This window comes from Phoca vitulina, unplaced genomic scaffold, assembly GCF_004348235.1.
Source record: "Phoca vitulina isolate PV1807 unplaced genomic scaffold, GSC_HSeal_1.0 scaffold7, whole genome shotgun sequence".
Taxonomy (NCBI): Eukaryota; Metazoa; Chordata; class Mammalia; order Carnivora; family Phocidae; genus Phoca; species Phoca vitulina.
Genome location: NW_022589710.1, coordinates 41,547,462 through 41,569,732, shown reverse-complemented (window position 1 = coordinate 41,569,732; position 22,271 = coordinate 41,547,462). Strand labels below are relative to the sequence as shown.

Genomic DNA, 22,271 nt, shown 5'->3' with positions numbered 1-22,271 from the left:
TTGGGTATTCATCCTTTCTGATGGCTGAGTAATATTCCATTGTATATATGGACCACATCTTCTTATCCATTCGTCTGCTGAAGGGCATCTCGGCTCTTTCCACAGTTTGGCTATTGCGGACATTGCTGCTATGAACATTGGGGTGCATATGGCCCTTCTTTTCACTACATCTGTGTGTTTGGGGTAAATACCGAGGAGTGCAATTGCTGGGTCATAGGGTAGCTCTATTTTTAATTTTTTGAGGAACCTCCACACTGTTTTCCAAAGTGGCTGTACCAACTTGCATTCCCACCAACAGTGTAGGAGGGTTCCCCTTTCTCCACAACCTCTCCAACATTCGTTGTTTCTTGCCTTGTCAATTTTTGCCATTCTAACTGGTATAAGGTGGTATCTCAATGTGGTTTTGATTTGAATTTCCCTGGTGGCTAATGAAGATGAACATTTTTTCATGTGTCTGTTAGCCATTTGTATGTCTTCTTTGGAGAAGTGTCTGTTCATGTCTTCTGCCCATTTTTTGACTTGATTATTTCGTTTTTGGGAGTTTTTATTAAACAAACAATTTGTTTACACTTTAACAAAAGTTCATTTCTTTCTCTCTTTTGGTTATCAAACAAACCCAAGAGGTTGGGTGGGATAAACATTATTATCGTTTTCAGATTTCGGAGCAGAATGTTAGAAACATTTGAGTAATTTCTTCTCCTTTTTACATCTCTTTTAATAGCAGTGGGCACTGTCACCACAGGCAATCCCATCCTGCACATAGCCATCTTTTGGGCACTGATGGGATGTCCCATTGCACAACTCTGGAAGGTCACATTTATTGACCTGATGTCTACAGAGTTCCCCTGATGACATGAACTTGGCATGTCAGTTTGTTCTGTGCTTATTGGGAAAACATTTCCATGATTCCAAATCCCAATCCCAGTCAAAATCACATAAATACCAACTGCTAATAAATGGAACAGCAAGTTCTTAACTGACTGAGCCACCCAGGCACCCCTGGAACAGCAAGTTCTTGTCAACAACAAGAAATACATTCTCTGCACCTTTGAGAGGTTATTTGGAAGTAAATGAAGTCTGGATCCTCAGATGCCTGTCTCCTGCCTTTCCAATGAGTCATATTTGTATTCAAAAACAAAAAAAACAAAAACCCACAAAGAGGACTAATTTGGAGGAAATGGAGCTTTATTTGCTGCTTAAAACAATGAACAGTAGATAGGAAGATGTTAGGGATTACTTTGCTTAATGACAATGTTTCTGATGTTTCTGATACTGACAAAAGGGAAGGTCCCTGCATTTTTCTCTATACTGTCAGAAATGTGCTCAGTTTCAGGCATATAGTAACATTTCCACTGCCAAGAGACTAAAACTTATGCATAGGATATTAAATTAGAGGCATTTTCCTAACCTGAAGACTGAGCCTTAGTCTCCTTGGGACCAAAATGTTTTCTAAGGTAAATAAATACAGCAGTTGACAGTAAAAACAAAACAGACAAAATAAGACTCACCACTAGTAGCAAGAAAACTTTTTTGGCAGATGCTGAGCCACTGTCAACACTGCCTCCATAGCCTCTGTGCAGGCAAGAAGGTGGGGACCACCCATAGTCACAGTGGCAGTGATGTTTATTATTGCAGACACCCCTCATGTTGCAGGTCTCAGCCAGACAGACCTGTGACAAGAGAGACAAACTGACACACTTCTTGTGTATGCAGATCTTTCCTGGACCACACATGGTGCCATCTTTTACTTCACCAACATCAGGTGTGTCCATTCCTAAATGATAGTCAATACTCCAGCAGGTGACACTGTTGATGTGAGTTTGCTGCAAAGTAGAGTGATCTCTCAGATGGGGAATATCTCTCACATTCTCACACTGAACTCTCCCACAAAGGATATCTGAGGAATTACATTTTAGGTATGTTGTGCCATTTATACCACAGTGGCCAAAACGGTTTCCCAGGGAGTTGATTTCTTTATAGCAGCTCTGAGAGGCACTCTTTGCTCCTTCACCAAAAATCTCCCTGCACTGTTCATCATGGTTATTACATCTCTTTTGATAGCAGTAGGCATTGTCACCACAGGGAATCCCGTCCTGCACATATCCATCTTCTGGGCACTGATGGGATGTCCCATTGCACCACTCTGGAAGGTCACATTTATTGACCTGATGTCTACAGAGTTCCCCTGATGGCACGAATTTACAGTCTTTGCAACAAAGCCCAAAAGCACAAGCAGCCCCAGGCCTCAGAGTGCAGTTCAACAGACAACAGGAATCTTGTTCACACTGCTTTATAGATCCACAGTCACATTTCTCTTCTCCTTCAACTATACCATTCCCACAGTGCTTCAACATAAATACTTCTCCTGGACGTGGAATGTTGTGCAGACATGATCCCTGGTTTAAAGTGGTTTTTGTAAAATCTATATAACTACAATTGGTGAATTTCTCTCCTGGTACTCTGATGGCATTCATGATGCAACCACTTTGCTCACACACACAGAATTCTTCATCATGCCGCATACCCAAAGTATGTCCTAACTCATGGGCCACAGTGAGGGCAAAAAGAGACCAGGGGTCTCCTTGGAAATTATTAACCCCACAGTCAATAGGAGGACGACATATTCCTGCAACATAGGCTATACCAAGTACACTTATAAGTGAATTTTTTATGAAAAAATGTGCAACATCATACTGTAGCTGGGAAAGACTGAGTTGTTTCCATTGAGCGAAATCCTCCAGAACCTGTTCTATGCTTATCATTGGGAAAACATTTCCTTGATTCCAAATCTCAATCCCAATCAAAATCACATAAGTACCCAACTGCTGATAAATGGAATCCACTATGTTGACAACAAGAAATACATCTTCCTGCACCATTGAGAAGTTGCTTTGAGAATAAATTAAGAAATTGTGATCTACCACCACAACCAGCTCCAGAAACCATGAGTGGGTCCACCATTTATCATTAGAATTTTGTTTCAAAGTTGACTTCTTAACCTCTTCAAATTTCAACTGTTGGAGTGCTATCTCCTTCTTTGTTAAGCCACATCTCACAGGTGGGAATTGTGTCTCATTAGTGTTTATCTCATAAACCAAGTGTTCAAATTTGGTAGAGTGCCTGATGGGCTCAATTTCATAAGCAAGGTCATTAATCTGTAGCATTCCTCGAAAACCTCCAGAACAGGTACTGAGGGCAACCACGGACTCAGGGATTCCTTCCACATAACCGTGATAGTAGCAGTCATCAGGAACAAAAGGCTGATCCTGGAGGAGGGCATGCTGGTCTGTGTGTGTGAACACCGGGAGGTGTCTGGAAACCAAGAGCTTCTTGACCCTCATATGGACAACATGTCTCCAGCCCCCAAACTGCAGGCTGTAGGAGAGCCAGCCTGGAGTTTTTGCACTTTTGCCTCTACCAGTCACCTTCATGGGGGTCACCACTTCTGGGGATCTGAGGTATTGGGAGGGCCCAGCCTGAGAGAAGGCAGAAGGGGATAGAGACATTCCAACCCAGAACAGCAGGAGAACAACTCTCATGAACACCTCAGCCTCACCAGCCACCATTATGGAGCTGCCATTACAGAGCCATCTGTCCAGAGAAAAAGCATGAGGCACTGCTGGTCTGGTTGCTCCAAATTGGTCATTGTGTAGAGCTGACCTTTAAGGATCTGTGTCCCGGCAGAGTTGGGCATCAGAACTGCAGTGCTGAAAGTGAAAATAAAAGGGTGGGGAGGTGGTGGGATTGGGTAAGGAAAGTGGGAAAGAATCAAATGGCAAAGAAGCGATTAATGAATTAAGAAAATGCTTTGGATTTTCTTTCAATAAATGGAGGTGGGAATTTAGAGGGGTGTAGATAAGAAAATATTGGCCATATGTTGATAATTGTGAAAGTCAGATGATAGGTACTTGGGTTTTCATTATACAATTATCTCAATCCACATAGGTGGTATGAAAATCTCCACAATAAAAAGTTAAAGCAAAACTAAATAGACTTCAGAGTAGGGGGCCTCTATATCTCAATTTGTCCAAGACCATGTTGGTTTATGCCTGTTGCCCCTGCATAACTATTGATACTTGCCCTTTTTGACTATCAAAACTGGAGAGATCAAAAACAATCACAGTTATTATGTCAGTTTGCATTGGTCTTATTATTTGCTTTAATCTTTCTTTACCGCAAGTTATTTACTTGTCTCCTGGCTGTATTCGCCTTCATAACTCTACTGGACTGCAAGGTCACTGAGTGCAGGGTTTATGGTTTTAATTCATTTTAGTAGCCCCTATAACACCTAGTATAGTTCTTTATTCAATGAAAAATGAAAAAAAGGTGGGGAGAGTGCTGGAGTACTTGGAATATAGATGAATGCTACTTAAAATGTATTTGTATTTGATTACTATTTTTAGAAGAGGAAAAAGATTCATAAAAAGCTAACATCTTTTAAAAGAATGGGGAGAACAACACAGTTATCTGTAAAAGAATATCGGACAAAAGAAAATGCCTTTTGAAGAGAAACTGAGAATCCATAAAGTTTAAAGGCTTGGGAAGAGGAACTCTGTCTTCTTGGAGCAGAGTCACAGAGTGGCTGGAATTTTAGGATTGCCAGGGAAAATTCCTAATGTTTGCTCAAATATGTTTACCAACAGCTTTTGACAGTGGGTAATTTCTGTACCTGGCATGCACTGTGGCTAGCAACACTCACACATTTCTATATGCATTAAACAAGTATTTGTGTGTTTGGAGCATATGAAGTACAGGACATTGTGCTAGATACTAGGGATCTAAAATAAAAATAGAGAGCATTAAATAAATTATCAATTTAGTTTTGATAATTTTTGTTTGAAAAAATTCAGAAATTTGTGGTAGGAGCAAGAATGAGCTTTAAGGGGCCTGTAAGATTTTACTTAATATTTTTAAATGTTTTGTGCCCTTTTGCTGAGGAGAGTATCTGTAGACTTCATGTAGTCTCAACCGAGTGACAAAAATGAGGCTAAGAAGCACTGAGTTTGTGGAAAAACAGACAAGCAATCAGACCATTATAATGTTATCTGAACCGATTAATCTAAGGCTAATAAAGATTATGATTTAGGGACTCTTAGTATCTAGACCTCCAAAAACCCCTGGGAGGTTTTTAGCAATGCAATTTATGAAAGTCATCAATATAAGAATGTTCAAATTAGCCACTACACAGGAAAATTTGAAATGCCCTGAAATATTATAACTCCTATATAAAAGACTTGATAAAGATTTTCTGAAATTCAATTATTTATGTAATTTGTTACCAATAACAAGTTGTGAGACTGAATTTTTTCAAGCAAACAGAACAAAACCTGGATTAATTCTGTTGCATACTTTTTCCACTTCTGTATCAAAACTACCATACACTACTGCAGGGGAAAAAAATATCAAAACAATGTGTGTGAAAATCTTAAAAATGCACAATCAGAACTGGAATGGTTTGTCTTGGCTCCCCACCCTAAGAAATGTAGACCAGAAGTCGGCTGATATTTCAGACCCTCCTATGCTTTATTGCTCTTTTCTTCATTCTCTCGGACGTTGCATTTACACATCCCTAATATTCTGAGTTTCCTCATTTATGTATACTGTCAGCTGAAAATACATTCTGATTGCCTTTCAATCACAGAGTTAAATAGTTAACTAAGTAGGCTTCATCTTTTCCTTTTTAATATACATTATTTAAGTTTATTACTTACTCTAGATTTGCTATGCTGGTAGATAGGGAGGACGTGTTGACCTGAACAATATCCTCAGCGTTAACCTGCCTAGAGAGCTTGGATCCATCTAATGGATAGGCACTTTATTCCAAGGTGCAAGTAGTTCACAAGGGAACAGCAAAGTTCATAGACAAATTCAACTATGTGAAAACTTCCACGGACAAAGATTTCTGAGTTGGGTGAGATCCTAACTTCCAAATTTTCTCTCTATAGCTTTCTTTGTATGTTTGTTATTTATTATGGAGTGGAAATTGTTGTGGATGGGAGGATGGAAAGTGAGAAGAGCCAATAGAAATAGAGTGTTGTTGAGAAGGCTACTAAGCTCTATAAACCATGTCCTTTTTTAAAAAGATTTTATTTATTTATTTGAGAGAGAGAGTGTAAGAGAGAGCATGAGGGGGAAGAGCGTCAGAGGGAGAAGCAGACCCTTCCCCGCCCCCCCGCCCTCCCCCCAACTGAGCAGGGAGTCCGATGTGGGACTCGATCCTGAGACTCCAGGATCATGACCTGAGCCGAAGGCAGGGACTCAACCAACTGAGTTACCCAGGCGCCCTATAAACCATGTCCTATCATTAATTTTTTCTTAGAGCTCATCTTGAGAACCTACAACAGTAGGAAAATTCTTCAAAGAATCTTTGAGCCATATTCATTGTCCTCATTATATTATGCCTAGGACCTCAGAGACCCAAACTCCTAACGGAACATCACCCTCCATTAATACTGTGAAGTGGTGTCATTAAAAATCCATATTCTTTAACACTGTTGGAATCCCAAAATAGACAACAGCCCTCCTCTATATGTTTTATCAACTCTTCCTTTCCCTACAGCTATTTCAGATTCCTAAAGACCTCTACCTGTTCATTTCCCCTCTTACCCCATCATGCTATATGCACTGTTTTCCCATCTGTCTGTCACCAATGTCTGACTTGTTAGAGAGTCACGAAATCAATTTAATGGGTCTGACCTGCAGTTTTTTCTTTAAAGAAATGGAATAAAAAACATCAGAGGACATTCCTAGAAATTCCTTAGCAACTCATACATATGGTGCCAAAATTTGGAGATATTTGTGTATGTGTGGCCACTGGATCACAATATAAAATGGATTTCTTACTCTTCAACACAATAAAAAAATATATATCTATAGTGATGCCAAATCTAAAGACAAAATGCTTTCTAGGATTTTCACCATTACAAACCTATCTGAACCCAGAGCCATTTCTACCTCTCTTCTATCCCACTCCATATCCCAGTCCCAGTAGAAAAGTGATCCTTCTCCAGATTCAGTTCCATATCACATTTCTTACCTACATGTGGACTGATTCTATTAATGTTCCCTACTTTCAACTCTATTTCATCTGTTCCTTATTGGCAGTTAGAGTAACCAACTTGTTCTAGTTTACCCGGGACTGTCCTGGTCTTAAAACTGAAAGCCCCACATCCCAGCAATTCCCTCACTCCAAGGCAAACTGGAACAGTTGGTCACTTTATCTGCAGCACGTTACCCCCAGCCCATGCTCAAAAAGGAAGACAAAACAAAAATTAAGAAACTTCACATTATCTAAGGTACTACTCTGGGTACCAACTCATGCAGAGAGCCAAACTTTACAGATGACTTACCAAGAGAAGAAACCATTGTTTCCATGGCTTTTTCTTTCTCTTTGGTTTGTACCACACTTACAAATGAACAAAGATTGGTAGTTGACCTCACACAACAAAGGGAGCAGAAGCCCTCCTCCTTTTATCTCTGAGGTGACAAAGTTCTAGATCTAGTTGCTTAGAAACAAGGATCTTTCACTTCAGAAACAATTGGCTGTCAAGGATATCTTGCTCTGGCTCCACTATTTCTATACAACTTCAATATAATTGGAATTGGATAGCCTCCTCAGCTCCATTCTATGTCCTTCTACAGTGTAGCTTCATTTCTGCTTCATAATTTTGCTCATGCTACTGTGTTGACCTAGACTGTGTAATCACTTTTCACAATGGAACTAAATTATATAGTAACTTTTTAGGTCAAGATCAAATTCAACATTCAGTATCAAATATTTTCTAAATAATCTAGACAACACTAATATACTACAATTCTCTTTATAATTACCATATTCAATAATTTTATTATAGTTTATAATCTTGCTATCTTATATTGTTTTATATGTAAGTTTTAAAAGTTGTATCTCCTATTAAATTATGTTTTTGAGAAAAATATGCTCAAAATCGTTTACTAGAGAATTTATGATACAGTATTTGGCAAAATATATAATCTATAAGATGACTTTAATTATATAAATATTACATAGAATAAAAATTCAATAAAATATTACTGCTAACTCTGAGTAGATTCTATTTTTTTTAATTTTATTATGTTATGTTAGTCACCATACAATACAACATCATTAGTTTTTGATGTAGTGATCCATGATCCATTGTTTTCGTATAACACCCAGTGCTCCATGCAGTACGTGCCCTCCTTAATACCCATCACCGGGCTAACCCTTCCCCCCACCACATCTTCTTTATCCACTCATCTGTTGAAGGGCATCTCGGCTCTTTCCACAGTTTGGCTATTGCGGACATTGCTGCTATGAACATTGGGGTGCCTATGGCCCTTCTTTTCACCACATCTGTGTGTTTGGGGTAAATACCCAGGAGTGCAATTGCTGGGTCATAGGGTAGCTCTATTTTTAATTTTTTGAGGAACCTCCACACTGTTTTCCAAAGTGGCTGTACCAATTTGCATTCCCACCAACAGTGTAAGAGGGTTCCCCTTTCTCCACAACCTCTCCAACATTTGTTGTTTCTTTCCCTGTCAATTTTTGCCATTCTAACTGGTGTAAGGTGGTATCTCAATGTGGTTTTGATTTGGATTTCCCTGATGGCTAATGATGATGAACATTTTTTCATGTGTCTGTTAGCCATTTATATGTCTTCTTCAGAGAAGTGTCTTTTCGTATCTTCTGCCCATTTCTTGACTTGATTATTTGTTTTTTGGGTGTTGAGTTTGAGAAGTTCTTTATAGATCTTGGATACTAGCCCTTTATCTGTAGTGTCATTTGCAAATATCTTCTCCCATTCTGTGGGTTGCCTCCTTATTTGTATGGAATCAGAAAAGACCCCGAATTGCCAAGGAAATGTTGAAAAAGAAAATCAAAGCTGGAGGCATCATGTTGCCTGATTTCAAACTATATTACAAAGCAGTGATCACCAAGACAGCATGGTACTGGCACAAAAACAGACATATAGACCAATGGAACAGAATAGAGAACCCAGATATGGACCCTCAACTCTATGGTCAAATAATCTTTGACAAAGCAGGAAAAAACATGCAATGGAAAAAAGACAGTCTCTTCAATAAATGGTGCTGGGAAAATTGGACAGCCACATGCAGAAGAATGAAACTCAACCATTCTCTAACACCATACACAAAGATAAACTCAAAATGGATGAAAGACCTCAATGTGAGACAGGAATCCATCAAAATCCTAGAGGAGAACATAGGCAGTAACCTCTTTGACATCGGCCACAGCAACTTCTTTCAAGATACATCTCCAAAAGCTAGTGAAACAAAAGCAAAAATGAACTTTTGGGACTTCATCAAGATAAAAAGCTTCTGCTCAGCAAAGGAAACAGTCAACAAAACAATAAGTAGATTCTATTTTAAAAGGATTCTTGGCCAGCGGCATCTGGGTGGCTCAGTCGTTAAGCATCTGCCTTCAGCTCAGGTCATGATCCCAGGGTCCTGGGATAGAGCCCTGCCTCGGGCTCCCTGCTCAGCAGGAAGCCTGCTTCTCCCTCTCCCACTCCCCCTGCTTGTGTTCCCTCTCTCACTGTGTCTCTCTTTGTCAAATAAATAAATAAAATCTTTAAAAAAAAATGATTCTTGGCCAACGAATCTTGCTAGCTACTAATTTAACTAGTAGCAGAGCTCTATAACTATCAAGTAGAAGCATTTTTAATGACAGTCTTTTTCTATTTCCTCTCAGAAAAAGTTTCTTCTATTCATGCTGGATTTCTCAGAAATCTGCTGTAGGAGGGCTGACAATACTGACTCCATCTTTGGCCCTTATCTTGTTCATGTCCCTGCAATAACCTCCCTCTCAGATCTTAGTTCCAGGTCTTGTGTAGGTTAATGTATGCCCTGACCAGAATATGGGAAACATTCTGATCTTTCCCCTAGTGCACAGATGGCACCATTTTAGATAACTGCCCTTTGCTCTATAAAATCTGTGGATTAAGGTCCTGACTTTGCAGAGAACAGCTGCACAATGCCAGGATTGTTCTTTTTTTTTTTTTAATTCTTTATTTAAATTCAATTTGGTTAACATATAGTGTATTATTTGTTGCAGGGGTAGAATTTAGTGATTCACCATTTGCGTATAACACCCAGTGCTCATTACATCAAGTGCCTTTCTTAATGCCCATCACCCAATTACCTCATCCCCCTACTCATCTCCCCTCCAGCAACCCTCAGTTTGTTTCCTAGAGGATTCTTTACTGTCCCTCCTCCACTTTTCTAACATCTGCTTAGGAGGTTCCTTTTCATAAACTGTTTCATTCATCCAGGCAAAACTAGAGACACCGCTGTCTTTTTTTTTTTTTAGATTTTATATAAATTCAAGTTAGTTAACATATAGTGTATTATTAGTTTCAGGGGTAGAATTTAGTGATTCATCAGTTGCATACAACACCCAGTGCTCATTACATCAAGTGCCCTCCTTAATGCTCATCATCCAATTACCCCATCCCTCCACCAACCTCCCCTCCAGCAACCCGCAGTTTGTTCCCTATAGTTAAGAATTTCTTATCGTTTGCCTCCCTCTCTGTGTTCATGTTGTTTTATTTTTTCCTTCCCTTCCCCTATGTTCATGTTTTGTTTCTTAAATTCCACATATAAGTGAAATCATATGGTATTTGTCTTTTTCTAACTGACTTATTTTGCTTAGCATAATACTTTCTAGTTCCATCCACGCCATTGCAAATGGCAAGATTTCATTCTTTTTGATGGTTGAGTAATAATCCACTGTGTGTGTATGTGTGTATAGATGATAGATAGATAGATGATAGATAGATAGATATACATCCTCTTTTACCATTCATCAATTGATGGACATCTGGGCTCTTTCCATATTTTGGCTATTGTGGACATTGCTGCTATAAACATTGGGGTGCATGTGCGCCTTCGAATCACTATTTTTGTGTCCTTTGGATAAATACCTAGTAGTGCAATTGCTGGGTCATAGGGTAGTTCTATTTTTAACTTTTTTTTTTTAAGTACAGTCATATCTCTTTTATTTTTCTAATTAATTTTTTTGAATACCCACCCAACTAATTAGGATAAATCCAGAATCTCTCACCTTTGAGGTCGTCTTCACTTCTAAAATTGTCCAAGAACTCTAGGGGCTCAATGTAGTCCTCCGGACTTCAAGAGCAGCTTCCCCACCCAAGCTTTAACGTTAAGCCTCAGGAAGGTCTATGGAACACTGTTGCGTTTGCTTCTCACTGCCACATGATGTCAATGTTGGAATGGGTTCCGCACAGTAAAACAGTCGATGCTGGTCTCCCGCAGTGATGACGCCAAGATTCCTGCAAAGGTTTGCTTGATTCTTTAGCAGGTAGTCCTATTTCCTCCAGGACAAGGAAGCCTGCCAAGTTTCAGTTCCTAGTGCTCAATCCAACTGTCAATGGAGTTGTGAGAGTTTCCTATAAATTCTAGATATCAGAGGTTGGCTGGTTGGTTGGTTTTTTAATACTTTTTTTTTTTAATTTTATTATGTTATGTTAGTCACCATACAGTACATCATTCGTTTCTGATGTGGTGATCCACGATCCATTGTTTTCCTATAACACCCAGTGCTCCATGCAGTACGTGCCCTCCTTAATACCCATCACCGGGCTAACCCATCCCCCTCCCCCCTCCCCTCTAAAACCCTGTTTGTTTCTCAGAGTCCATAGTCTCTCATGGTTCATCTCTCCCTCCAATTCCCACCCCCCATTTTTCCCTTCCGTCTCCTAATGTCTTCCATGCTATTCCTTATGTTCCACAAATAAGTGAAACCATATGATAATTGACTTTCTCTGCTTGACTTATTTCACTTAGCATAATCTCCTCCAGTCCCATCCATGTTGATGTAAAAGTTGGGTATTCATCCTTTCTGATGGCTGAGTAATATTCCATTGTATATATGAACCACATCTTATTTATCCATTCATCTGCTGAAGGGCATCTCAGCTCTTTCCACAGTTTGGCTATTGCGGACATTGCTGCTATGAACATTGGGGTGCATATGGCCCTTCTTTTGAAGAGACTGTCTTTTTTCCATTGCATGTTTTTTCCTGCTTTGTCAGAGATTATTGGACCATAGAGTTGAGGCTCCATATCTGGGTTCTCTATCTATTTTTAACTTCTTAAAAAAAATTTTAAATTCAGTTAGCCAACATATAGTACATCATTAGTTTTTGGTGTAGTGTTCAATGATTCATTAGTTGTATATAACACCAAGTGCTCATCACATCACATGCCCTCCTTAATGTCCATCACCCAGTTAACCCATCCCCCCTCCTTTCCACAACCCTCAGTTTGTTTCCCGGAGTCAAGAGTCTCTCATGGTTTGTCTCCCTTTCTGATTTCTTCCCATTCAGTTTTCCCTCCCTTCCCCTATGATCCTCTGCACTATTACTTATATTTCACATATGAGTGAAACCATATAATTGTCTTTCTCCACTTGACTTATTTCACTTAGCATAATCCTCTCCAGTTCCATCCACATCAATGTAAATGGTAGGTATTCATCCTTTCTGATGGCTGAGCAATATTCCATTGTATATATGAACCACATCTTCTTTATCCATTCATCTGTTGAAGGACATCTCAGCTCATTCCACAGTTTGGCTATTGTGGACATTGCTGCTATGAACATTGGGGTGCAGGTGCCCCTTCTCTTCACTACATCTGTGTCTTTGCGGTAAATACCCAGTAGTGCAATTGCTGGGTCATAGGGTAGCTCTATTTTTAATTTTTTGAGGAACCTCCACACTGTTTTCCAAAGTGGCTGTACCAACTTGCATTCCCACCAACAGCGTAAGAGGGTTCCCCTTTCTCCATATCCTTGCCAACATTTGTTGTTCCTTATCTTGTTAATTTTAGCCATTTGAACTGGTGTAAGGTGGTATCTCATTGTGGTTTTGATTTGTTTTTCCCTGATGACAAGTTATGTGGAGCATTTTTTCGTGTCTGCTAGCCATTTGTATGTCTTCTTTGGAGAAGTGTCTGTTCATGTCTTCTGCCCATTTCTTGACTGGATTATTTGTTTTGGGGTGTTGAGTTTGATGAGTTCTTTATAGATCTTGGATACCAGCCCTTTATCTGTTATGTCACTTGCAAATATCATCTGTCATTGCCTTTTAGTTTTGTTGACTGTTTCTCGTGCTGTGCAGAAGCTTTTTAAATTGATGAAATCCCAATAGTTCATTTTTGCTTTTGTTTCCCTTGCCTTTAGAGACGTGTCTTGCAAGAAGTTGCTGTGGCTGAGGTCAAAGAGGTTACTGCCTGTGTTCCCTTCTAGGATTTTGTGGATTCCTGTCTCCCATTGAGGTCTTTCATCCATTTTGAGTTTATCTTTGTGTATGGTGTAAGAGAATGGTCCAGGTTCATTCTTCTGCATGTGGCTGTCCAATTTTCCCAGCACCATTTATTGAAGAGACTGTCTTTTTTCCATTGGATATTCTTTCCTGCTTTGTCGAAGATTAGTTGTCCATAGAGTTTAACTTTTTTAAAGATTTATTTATTTTATTTTAGAAAGAATGTGAGTGGGAGGAGGGGCAGAGAGGAATCTTCAAGCAGACTCCCCACTGAGCATGGAGCCTGATGCAGAGCTCAATCGTAGGACCCTGAGATCATGACCTGAGCTGAAACCAAGAGTCAGCCACTCACCTGACTGAGCCACCCAGGTGGCCCTATTTTTAACTTTTTGAGGAACATCCATACTGTTTTCCAGAGTACTTGCACCAGTTCATTCCCACCAACAGTCTAAGAGGGTTCCCCTTTCTCCACATACTCACCAATATCTGTTGTTTCCTGATTTGTTAATTTTAGCCATTCTGACTGGGAGACACCCCTGTCTTAAGAAAGATATATTTTAAAAGTTTTGTCTGCCACTGAACTTGGTGGATAAAATTTGCTCCTGTTCCAGGGATGATTAACAATGAAAAAAAACTGTTCCAAGAATGAGAGAGAAGGAAACTACAGAAGCTCAATCCTGAAAAAGTTTTAGTAGCAAGACTAGAGCACCTGCTTCTGATAGAACAATATCCTGGGAGAAACAGAGGTGGGGAAGGATTGAAAGCTTCTAAAGGTAGTTTTGGCTTGATCTCTCTTGCTTAAAGAAGGAATAATATTCATTTCTTTTAAAAATAGCTTTAAGGACTTCTGGTACTAGAAAAGATAAACACTCTTATCTCTATTGCTCTTGCTCAGTTCAAGTTAAAACACCAAATTTATATTTAAAACAAACATAAGAAAGTTCAGAAAGGTGGAGCAAAGAATACAAACCAGCTAAGGACATTGGGACCTAAGGAACAGCATGGCAGTGATGTCTCTGCATTTTCTTTTACTGCCATTGCAGTCTGGAGAGGCCCACAAGCTTGAAATGAAATAGACAAGGACAAAAAAAGACCAAAAAAAAAAAAAAAAAGCCACAAATCAAGTTTGCTGTCTCTAGCCAGAGGACCAAGAAATGAGCAGCCTAGACAAAAATCTTTTAGAAAATAACTCCTACTCCAGCCAAATTTCATGGAAAATTGTAGCCCCACATGTATCCTTATTACCATAAGCCACATGAGAGGCTTAAACATCCAGTCACCCCCACTTCTAATGAGGTGCCTCAGCCCCTGCATTGGGGTGGTGTCAGAGAAGGTCAAATAGATTTCTGAGACTTTCATTCTCACCATGTAATAATGAGGACCCCATTCAACAATTAGTGGAAGCCACTTGGGAAGCAATAATGAGGCATCCTTTAACCTCCTAGCAAGGGTGATATCGGAAGAGGCCAAGAGGGGCAAGAGTGAATTTCCACAGCTTAACAGTATGAGCTTCTTCCTTTGGCATGCCAGCTGAAACCTGGACATCTACCACCATCTAGCAGTAACAATGCAATGCTTCCTCTGATAGTGCAGTATCAGAGGGCAACTGCTATTTAAATAAGATCTAGAGCCCCAAAATATAGCACCCAAAATGTTCAGAATAAAATGAAAATTTACCTATCATACAAAGAACTAGGAAAGTTTCAACTTAAATGAGAAAAGACAATCTGTAGATACCAACTCTGAGATGATGCAGATGTTGGAATTATCTGATAAGGGTTTTGAAGCAGCAGTCCTAAAAATGCTTCAATGGGCAATAACAAATATGATTGAAACAGTTGAAAAAATAAAAATTTGCAGAAAAATAAAGTTTCACCAAAGAAGAATGAGACAAAATAAAATAATGAAAACTTTATAACTGAAAAATACAAAACCTGAAGCCAAAAAGTCACTGTATGGTCTCAACAACAAAACAGAGATTTCTAGTAATATGGGGGTGGAGTCTTTTGGGTTTTCCACATAAAGTATCATGTCATCTGTGAAGAGAGTTTGACTTCTTCTTTGCTGATTCAAATGCCTTTTATTTCTTTTTGTTGTCTGATTGCTGAGGCCAGGACTTCTAGTACTATGTTGAACAATAGTGGTTAGAGTGGGCATCCCTGCCGTGTTCCTGACGTTAAGGGAAAAGCTCTCAGTTTTCCCCATTGAGAATGATATTCACTGTGGGCTTTTCATAGGTGGCTTTTATGATATTGAGGTATGTTCCCTCTATCCCTATAGTTTGAAGAGTTTTAATCAAGAAAGGATGCTATATTTTGTAAAATGCTTTTTCTGCATCAATTGAGATGATCATGTGGTTCTTGTCCCTTCTTTTATTAATGTGATCTATCACATTGATTGATTTGCGAATGTTGGACCATCTTGCATCCCAGGAATAAATCCCCCTTGGTCGTGGTGAATAATCCTTTTAATGTACTGTTGGATCCTATTGGAATATCTTGGTGAGTATTTTGGCATCCATATTCATCAGGGATATTGGTCTGTAATTCCCCCTTTTGATAGGGTCTTTGTCTAGTTTCAGGATCAAGGTAATGCTGGCCTCATACAGAACGAGTTTGGTAGTTTTCCTTCCGTTTTTATTTTTTGAAATAGCTTCAGTAGTGTAAGTATTTCTTTAAATGTTTGGTAGAATTCCCCTGGGAAGCCATCTGGCCCTGGACTCTTTTTTGGGGGGGAGGTTTTTGATTACTGCTTCAATTTCATTATTGGTGATTGGTCTATTCAAATTGTCAGTTTCTTCCTGTTTCAGTCTTGGTAGTTTATAAGTTTCCAGGAAGGCATCCATTTCTTCCAGATTGTCTCATTTGTTGGCATATAGTTGTTGTTCATAGTATGTTCTTAAAATTGTCCGAATTTCCTCGGTGTTAGTCGTGATCTCTCCCCTTTCATTATTTTATTAATTTGGGTCCTTCCTCTTTTCTTTTGGATAAGGCTGGCCAAAGGTTTATCAATCTCATTAATTCTTTCAGAGACCCAGCTTCTAGTTTCATTGATCTGTTCTACTGTTCTTCTGCTTTCTACTTCGTTGATTTCTGCTCTAATCTTTATTATTTCTCTTCTCCTGCTTGTTTTAGGCTTATTTGCTGTTCTTTCTCCATCTCCTTTAGGTGTAAGGTTAGCTTGTGCATTTGGGATTTTTCTAATTTTTTGGGAGAGGCTTGGATGGCTATGTACTTCCCTCATAGGACTGCTTTTTCAGTATCCCATAGGTTTTGAACCGATTTGTTTTCATTTTCATTGGTTTCAATGAATTTTTAAGTTCTTCTTTAATTTCCTGATTGGCCCAATCATTCTTTAGCAGGATGCTCTTTAACCTCCAAGTGTTTGAGTTCCTTCCAAATTTCTTTTTGTGATTGAGTTCCAGTTTCAAAGCATTGTGGTCTGAAAATATGCAGGGAATAATTTCAGTCTTTTGATATCTGTTGAGACCAGAGTTGTGACCCAGTATGTGATCTATTCTGAAGAAAATTCCATGTGCACTTGAGAAGAATGAGTATTCTGTTGTTTGAGGGTGGAATGTTCTGAATGTATCTACGAAGTCCATCTCATCCAGTGTGTCATTCAGAGCTCTTGTTTCTTTGTTGATCTTCTGCTTAGATGATCTGTCCATTGCTGTGAGTGGAGTGTTAAGGTCTCCTACTATTAATGTATTACTATCAATACGTTTCTTTATTTTGGTTATTAATTGGTTTATATAATTGGCTGCTACCATGTTGGGGGCATAGATATTTACAATTGTTAGATCTTCTTGTTGAATAGACCCTTTAAGTATAATATAGTGTCCCTCTACAGCTCTTACTACAGTCTTTGGTTTAAAATCTAATTTGTCTGATATGAGGATTGCTACCCCACCTTTCTTTTGAGGTCCATTTGTGGTAAATTGTTCTCCATCCCCTCACTTTCAATCTGGAGGTGTCTTTAGGTTCAAAATGAGTCTCTTGTAGACAGCATATGGATGAGTCCTGCTTTTTTATCCAATCTGAAACCCTGTGTCTTTTGATTGGAACATTCAGCACATTTACAATCAGAGTAACTATTGAAAGATATGTATTGCCTGTAAAGTCCCTGTTTCTATAGATTGTCGCTGTTACTTTCTGGTCTATGTGACTCTTGGGGTCTCTATTCACTTACAGAGTCCCCCCTTAATATTTCTTGTAGGGCTGGCTTGGTGGTCACATATTCCTTCAGTTTCTGCCATCCTGGAAGCTCTTTATCTCTCTATCCATTCTGAATGACAGCCTTGCTGGATAAAGGATTCTTGGTTGCATGTTTTTCTCATTTAGTACCCTGAATATGTCTTGCCAGCCCTTTCTGGCTTGCCAGGTTTCTGTGGATAAGTCTGATGTTATTCGGATGTTCCTCCCTCCATATGTAAGGAATCTCCTCTCCCTAGCTACTCTCAGGATAGTTTCTTTCGCTGTAAGATTTGCAAGATTCACTATTATATGTCGAGATGTTGATCTATTTTTATTGATTTTGGGAGGGGTCCTCTCTGCCTCTCGGACTCAAATGCTTGTTTCCTTCCCAGACTAGGGAAGTTCTCAGCTATGATTTGCTCAAATATATTTTCTAGCCCCCCCCCACCCCCTCAGGGATCCCAGTAATTCTGACATTGGAATGTTTCATGGCATCATTAATCTCTACAAGCCTTTTTTAATGGGCTACTAGCTGCCTATCTTTGTTTTCAACTTCCCTCCTTTCCATCAGCTTATCTTCTAGATCATTTATTCTCTCTTCTGCCCCATTGACCCTAGCTGTTATGGTATCCAGTTTAGACTGCATTCACAGCATTTCTAAGTTTGGCCTGGTTTGATCTCATTTCTCCCCTTGGAGATTCTACAATGTCACTTATGCTTTTTTTCAAGCCTAGCTATTAACTTAATGATTTCTATCCTGAATTCTATCTCTGACATCTTACTTATATCCGTATCAATTAGCTCTGTGGCAGAGAACACTGCCTCTCGTTCTTTTCTGTGTGAGTTCCTCCTTCTTGTCATTCTGTCCAGAGAATGATGGGTGGGTGAATTAATAGAGTCCAAAATATCAACCATGACCCAAGCAAGATGCACCCTAGCAAAATCCAGAATGGTCAGAAGCCACCACAGAAAAACAAAGCCAAAATGAAACACAAGAATAAAATTTTTAAAAAGGGGGAGGGGAAGAGGGACCATACTCTCACAGTATGGATAAAGCAGGGTGACCCACTTGTTCCTGGGTGAATTTTGGTCTGTGTGTTAGAAGACACTACATCCCAAAATTGCATGAAAGTAAAACTTTTATATATATATATATATATATATATATATATATATATATATATATATAAATGAATAGAGTGAAAAAAGGACTAAAATGAAGCATATATCTATAAAAAATGTAGATGTGAAAAATACAAGTTAAAAAGTGACTATGAAATATAAGTTGGTATAATAAGCATCTAGTTGAAATGAGAAAAAGGTAAAAAGAATAAAAAAGAGAGAAAGCATAAGAAAAAGAAGAAAAAGAAAAGGAGAGTTTTATCTGAAAAATAAATGAGTCATGAGGCAACACCTGGAGTTCAATATACTATTTTCCCCTGGTGTTGAAATTTTACAGTCTTGTGGGATCCATAGGCTTGTTGTCCACCTGTTCTTCCAGACTGTCTTCTAGGGGAGGGGCCTGCTGTGCTGTTTCTCAGGTATCCCTGCCTGGGCAGAGTTGACCCACTCCCTGTCAGAGGGATGGGCTCAGTGCAAACTGGTACTCTGTGTGTCTTTTCTTCCCTGGAGGCTTTCCACGCCTCTTCAGAGGATCGGAGCAAAAATGGCCATGCCCAAATCTCTGGCCCAGAGCAGAAAGATTGCTCTCTTTAATAAATCCTCTGGGACAGGTGCCACTTCTGTATGCCCCAAAAACCACAGCCTCCTGAGGTGCACACCCACTGCAACTCTCTCAGAGGTAGTCCCAGGGGTCTGGGAGTACCACTGGCCTTTGTGACTCTAAAACTGAGAGCAGCAGCAGGCTCGTATGCACACCTGAAGCTCCTGGGTCATGTATGGGTGCCACCCTAATGTCCTTTCCAGGCCACTACCGCCCTGTGAGGTTTTGCCAGTCGTGGGTGTGGGTTCCAGTCTTTTTCAGGCTGCTCAGGAAGAGTGATTACCACCTGGCCTGGCTTGTGGTTATGGTGATCCGAGCTGAGAGTCCCCTTCTGGGCTCGCTGAACCTGCTTCCTGGCTCCCCTGCTTGGGCACTCTACCAGTTCAGGCACCCCCATTTGCTCTGTGACTCATTGGATCCCTGGACCACAATGTCTCTCACTAGAACAGATCTCTAAGGGCTCCAATTTTGCGCTGCATTGTTATATCACTTCCCAGGAGCCATCTTATGGAGGTTCCCTCCCCCTTCTGTTTATCTTCCAGTATCTCCCTGCAGATTCAGGACCCTGCATGTCCTGCCTTGCAACAAGCAGTCATTTCTCTGCTTGTAGAGCTCCAGATATATATTTTTACATCTCAGGCTGATTTTGTGGGTGTTCAAAATGGTTTGATAGATATCTAGCTAAATCAGGGGACCAGTTGAAATGGGGTCCCCTACTCCTCTGCCATCTTGCCTCAACAACAAAATAGAGAGAACAGAGGAAATAAATGGTGAACTTGGTCATAGAGAGAGTTATTACCAAGTCTGAAAAGCAGAAGGAAAATAGACTGGAAAAAATATAAAAAGCCTCTGGGACCTGAAGGTTATAACAAAAGATCTAACACTCATGTCATCACAGTTGCAGAAAAAGAGAAAAATAGGGCAGGGCTGAAAAGTACCCAAAGAAATCATGGCTGAAGATTTCTCAAATTTGGCAAAAGTAATAGCCCACAGATTCAAGAAGCTGAGAGAACCACAAACAGGATATACTCAAAGAAATCCATACTACAACACATCATAATAAAAAAAAATTGAAAACTAAAAGAGAAAAAAATCTTAAAACTGCATGGAGAGAAACATCTTGCTTAATCTTACCTACATATGAAAAATCATTTGAAAAATAGATTTCTCATTAGAAACCACAGAAGTGAGGAAAAAAATAGCAAAATAGTCCACAAGAGTTAAAAGAAAATATTAATCCAGAATTTTATTACAGTAAAAATATCCATCAGAAATGAAGAAGAAAGCAAGACATTTTCAGATGAAGGAGAACTAAGAGAAGTTATCACAGACCTGCCAAAAACAATGGCTAGAGTAAATTCTTGAGGCAGAAAATAAATTATAAAACAACGAATCTTACAACATGCCAAAAGAAGGAGTATGGAAGTAAAAATATGAGTAAATACAATGGACTTCTCTTTTCTTGAATTTTCTAAATTATGTTTGATTGTTGAAGAAAAATTATATTGTCTAATATAGTTCTCAGTGTGTATAGAGGAAATATTTAAGACAATTATGCTAGAAAGGGTATGGCAAAGGGGCTTAATGAAACAGATTTCTACACTTCATCTGAATGAGAAAATTTTTCAGAATTAAAACCGCAGACAGCAAAAAAAAAAAAAAAAAACAACTAAAAAATGAAGACTGGAAGACAAAGAACAAGCACAATGAACAGAAAACATTTACAAATATGATAGATATTAATCAACTATAGCAATAATCACTAAATATGAATGATCTACATATGCTAATAAAAAGACAGAAACAATCAGAAAGTATAAAGATAGCAGTTTAGTTTCATTCCTTTACATGTGGTTGTCCAGTTTTTCCAATACCAGTTATTAAAGAGACTGCCCTTTCCCCATTGTATATTCTTGGTCCTTTGTTGTAAATTAATTAACTATATATGCATGGGTTTATTTCTGGGTTCTCTATTCTGTTGATTTATGTGTCTTTTTTTCTCCTTTTAGGTAATTTTTACTCAATCTTTTTTCTTTTACATCTTTTGATTTACATTTTTTAATTCAAGTATAATTAACATACAGTGTTATGTTAGTTTCAGGTGTACAATATAATGATTCAGCAATTCTATATGTTACTCAGTGCTCATCATGACAAATATATTCTTGATCCCCTTCACCTATTTCACCCTCCCCCCACCTTCCTCCCCTCTGGTAACCAATTTCTTCTTTATATTTCAGTCTTGTTTTCTTTGTCTCCTTTTTTTCTTTGTTCTGTTTCTTAAGTTTCACATATAAGTGAAATCATATGATATTTGTCTTTCTCTGACTGACTTATTTCACTTAGCATAATATAGTCTAGATCCATCCATGTTGTTGCCAATGGCAAGACTTTATTCCTTTTTATGGTTGAGTAATATTCCACTGTATATATACACCACAACTATGTGTCTGTTTTTATACCAATTCTATACTGTTTTGATTACCATAGCTTTGTAATATAGTTTGAAATCAGGGCATGTGATGACTCCAGCTTTGCTCTTCTTTCTCAAGATTGCTTTGGCTATTGAGGGTCTTTTGTGGTTCCATACAAATTTTAGAATTGTTTCCTATATTTTTGTGAAAAATATCATTGGGATTTTGGTAAGAGTTGCAGTATATCTATAAATTGCTTTGGGTAGTATAGACATTTTAACAATATTAATTCTTCCCATCTGTAAGCATGGAATATCTTTCCATTTATTTGTGTATTCTTTAATTTCTTTCATCAGTGTTTTATAATATTTAGTGTACAGGTCTTTCACCTCCTTGGCTAAATTTATTCCTAGGTATTTTATTATTTTTGATGCAATTGTAAATGGGATTGTTTTCTTAATTTCTCTTTCTGATGGTTTATTATTAGTATATAGAAACACAACAGATTTTTTAAAAGATTTTATTTATTTGAGAGAGGGGGGGTGCGGAGGGGGAGCAGAGGGAGAGGGACAAGCAGACTCCGTGTTGGTGTGGAGCCGGATGTGGGGTTTAGTCCCAGGACCCTGAGACC

General features: G+C 38.8%; 1 protein-coding gene across 1 annotated transcript; it reads right to left on the bottom strand.

Moving 5' to 3' along the window:
• Positions 1-1,179: 1,179 nt before the first annotated feature.
• On the bottom strand, positions 1,180-3,596 carry LOC116632687 (disintegrin and metalloproteinase domain-containing protein 21-like). Its single transcript, XM_032404618.1, has one exon. The coding sequence runs from the start codon at positions 3,564-3,566 to the stop codon at positions 1,404-1,406; it is 2,163 nt and encodes a 720-aa protein (XP_032260509.1). The 5' UTR covers positions 3,567-3,596; the 3' UTR covers positions 1,180-1,403.
• Positions 3,597-22,271: the final 18,675 nt, after the last annotated feature.

Excerpts from the sequence above, each read along its gene's own strand:
- LOC116632687 (XM_032404618.1), bottom strand. The coding sequence starts at position 3,566 with ATGGTGGCTGGTGAGGCTGAGGTGTTCATGAGAGTTGTTCTCCTGCTG.